The 3,501-nt window shown below is 34.1% G+C and overlaps 1 protein-coding gene across 1 annotated transcript; it reads right to left on the minus strand.

Annotated features, from left to right (window-relative positions):
- Window positions 1-371: 371 nt before the first annotated feature.
- LOC127946734 (C-C motif chemokine 2) lies at window positions 372-1,501 on the minus strand. Its single transcript, XM_052543470.1, has 3 exons — window positions 1,299-1,501; window positions 1,064-1,178; window positions 372-903 (listed from the first exon to the last, which is right to left on the minus strand). The coding sequence occupies exons 1-3, from the start codon at window positions 1,366-1,368 to the stop codon at window positions 792-794; spliced, it is 297 nt and encodes a 98-aa protein (XP_052399430.1). The 5' UTR covers window positions 1,369-1,501; the 3' UTR covers window positions 372-791.
- Between the last annotated feature and the right edge of the window lie 2,000 nt (window positions 1,502-3,501).

Consider the following 3,501-nt stretch of genomic DNA (forward strand, 5'->3'; position numbering starts at 1 on the left):
AGGTTGCTTTGTTTCTTTGATAGGTGAGTAACACCTTGACTGCGCCGCAACAGCTACAGTCTTTCTAGTACAGTGGACACGACAAAGTGACCATTGAAAATAAGTTGAAATTTGTGTCAATACGTCATGAATAAATGAAAAAATATCTTACACCACCTGTAGGATGCCAAAGCGGATATACGTGGCAACATTTCCACGGACAAAGGTTCAGGAGGTTGCATGTCAACAGGCTCTTGCATGCAAATACGAATGTTTTCAAATGTACAGAAATCTCGAAACTGTACGATCTCTGTAAGTGTGAACAGTGTGAATCATGGCAAAAGATAACACAGGATAATCTTTGTACAAATGAACAAGCATGAAAAGCCAAATAGAGACTCAGAAAGTCTTTATTGTGAGGAGGTATACATTAGCACAAACCTACATAAACAGATCTTGATCATAATATGTTGTCTCTAATGACACATTACAAAAATATTTCATGTTCTTCTTTAAAGTAGTTTATACTTTAGGCTATATGGTAGTAATCTGCAATACTCTATTTTTCAGTACAAAACACTATCCTTAGAAATGCAATAGTAAGATAAATGACAGACGAGTTAAAAAACGAAACAATTCAAACATCATACATTCTGGATTTTTTTAACCCCATAGCTTCAGTATGCTGATTAGTAAGTGACAATGCATTTGTCAGGTTTTTTCTTTCTTTTTCTTTTCAGTTTTGCGCAGATTCCACACTTGTCCAGTGCCTCAACAATGGTTCAGAAGTTGACGGACGCAGGTCGGTCTGATCACAAGGTCCCCTGTCTTCCAATGTTCCTGCTGTCAATGATCTTGATGTGCCCCTTTACCCATGAGTCAGTGGGTCTGGCACACACGTAATGACCCTTCACAGTCTTGAACCTGCATTCAGAGAAATTCAATACCATCAAACACAAAGTAACTTGCTCTTGTAGGTTTAAAAATACTTACAAATATGCTCAGTTTAATAATGCGAATAATAATACTATTGTGCTTTTTATCCCACATACACAAAAACAGAGTATATTGTTGTTACACTTACAGAACGGCTTCGTTGGGGCACTGCTGGCTCGTCATGCTGTATTCAGCCACTCTTTTGACTGGCATGGGACGGTCCGAAAAGGAGAAACAACATCTTTGTGGTCCAATACGTAAACCTAGATTAAAGAATACACAACCAAGTTTTTGTTAAAATAGTATACAATTAGACTGTATGTTGCACAGATTATAATTTAATCTTTTTCAATATGTTAATTTATCTTTCTCCTCCATCTTACCTTCACTGAGGCTAACTGCACACAGAAGCACGACCACTGCGGAGAAAACGATGAAGCGAGAGGCGGTCATTCTGGCCGTTCTGTTATATTAGACTGGCTGGATATACAGAAGGTCTGTTTGAGGTGAAGCACTCAAGCTGGATTGCTGCTGTGTGGCTCATTGTCCAAACTATCAGCCTTTATAGAGACTCTTCTGTGAGGGGGCTATCCCTTTATGCGTGGAATTTGACGAGGGAGTTTTTTTATTGTATTCACCCACACGAAAAGAAAGTCCGGCAGTATCTGCCGTCATCACACGTGCTTCTGACCTTCACAAGTCATCTTTTGCTTTCACTTCCTCTTTCACTAGAGTGGCTTAAAAAAACACACGCACAGCCACACTGTGTGCATTATACAAGAAGGAAATTAGATGCATTTACGCCCATGCCGTTCCAAACACAAAAGGCATCATCGAGAACGTCATGAAGTTCGATGAATGCATTTGGTATTTCCGAGTGGACACACATTTGGCCAAATATTGTGGATTTTAAACAGAGAATAACACATGAGAAAGATAACATACTTTGGTCAAATATAATTTAGCTGAAGGGTCCGATTGTTCATTTTTGGGTGAACTGTTACGTGTTTGCCTTGTTTTCTGTTCTCTCTGTTGTGACCAAGTTTTCCTGATTTGCCTGATTATGTCATTCAGTTCGCCTGTTGTCTGTTAATCATCTCATTTGTTCACTTCGTTTGGTTCATTCCTATAAGGCCTCAGTTTTCCCTTAGTTTTTGTCCATTCTCCGTCTATGTTGAGCTGGGTTTTGTGCACGTTCTCCTGGATTTATCTGATTAAAGGACTTTTCATTGATCTCCTTCATCTTCCTGCAGTTTACATCACCAACACGTGACAACTATACTGTCCCAGTCAATTTTTAAACTATGCACCATTACCGTTTTTTCTGTTATTTTGCAATAATAATAATAATAATAATCATATATTAATATATTTATAATATATATAATATATTATATATATATGTTATTATATATATATATATATATATATATATATATATATATATATATATATATATATATATATATATATATATATATATTAATAATACAAATAATTATTATTAACTTTATTTTAATGTTATTCTATCTATCTACAGTATCTATCTATCTATCTATATCTATCTATCTATCTATCTATCTATCTATCTATCTATCTATCTATCTATCTATCTATCTATCTATCTATATCTATCTATCTGTCTGTCTGTCTGTCTCTCTGTCTGTCTGTCTATCAATGGCAGCTTACTACTAATAATAATAATAAATGACCATATATATTGTAAATGTATATTATTATATTTTGTTATTGACAGAATGTGTGTGTGTGTGTGTGTATAAATCAGTTTATCCTGTAGGGTAATCAGGAGATTACGTAGTCTATAACAACAACAACAATAATGATAATAATATATTTTGTTATTGGTAGAAAGAAAATTTGATTTAATGTATATAACTTAAGGTATAGGCTCAAGCCTAATTGTTAAAGATTATTCTTCAGTGTGAACTGTTAAAAGTTATTGTTAAATGTTTTGAACACATTTAACAGACATGCTGGCACCACCTTTAAAAGGCACAAATTCCCTTTCCAGTATCACATCCTCTTTTGAAAATGGTTGCAAATGCATGACAAAATGTCATCAGCTACTTTAATAGTTTGAACTTCTGACATTTCGTGTTTAGACACACAGTTTCACCAAAGATTTAAAACACCCCCTCATCAGCTAGAAAAGACCAAGCAATCTTAAAAGGAATTTATAAAAAGATTTTTGCTGACAAATAAAATAAATTAATTAAACTGTAAAATCTAACTGAAAAAAAATAATACAACAACCAAAGAGCTAATTATTTTGAATCCACCAAATTTCTCATACACCTGTTTTACATTACAGATATTGATGAGTCATAATGTCTCTTCATTCTCTGACTCACTGTATTTTCATACAAATTTGCATTGTATCTTAATGAAACTGCAGACACACTTTAGTAAACTTGTGTGTCATGAGGCTTGTTTTAAAGCGGCATATAGAGCAGGAAACTCATATGTATTTAAATATACCAGTGTTGGTTAAGTTAAATTTAACTTAACCAACACTGGTATATTTGAATATACTGAATAAATATATTGCTAATGATTCACAGATCA

The sequence above is a fragment of the Carassius gibelio genome, chromosome A25 (assembly GCF_023724105.1).
Source record: "Carassius gibelio isolate Cgi1373 ecotype wild population from Czech Republic chromosome A25, carGib1.2-hapl.c, whole genome shotgun sequence".
NCBI classification, from domain to species: domain Eukaryota; kingdom Metazoa; phylum Chordata; class Actinopteri; order Cypriniformes; family Cyprinidae; genus Carassius; species Carassius gibelio.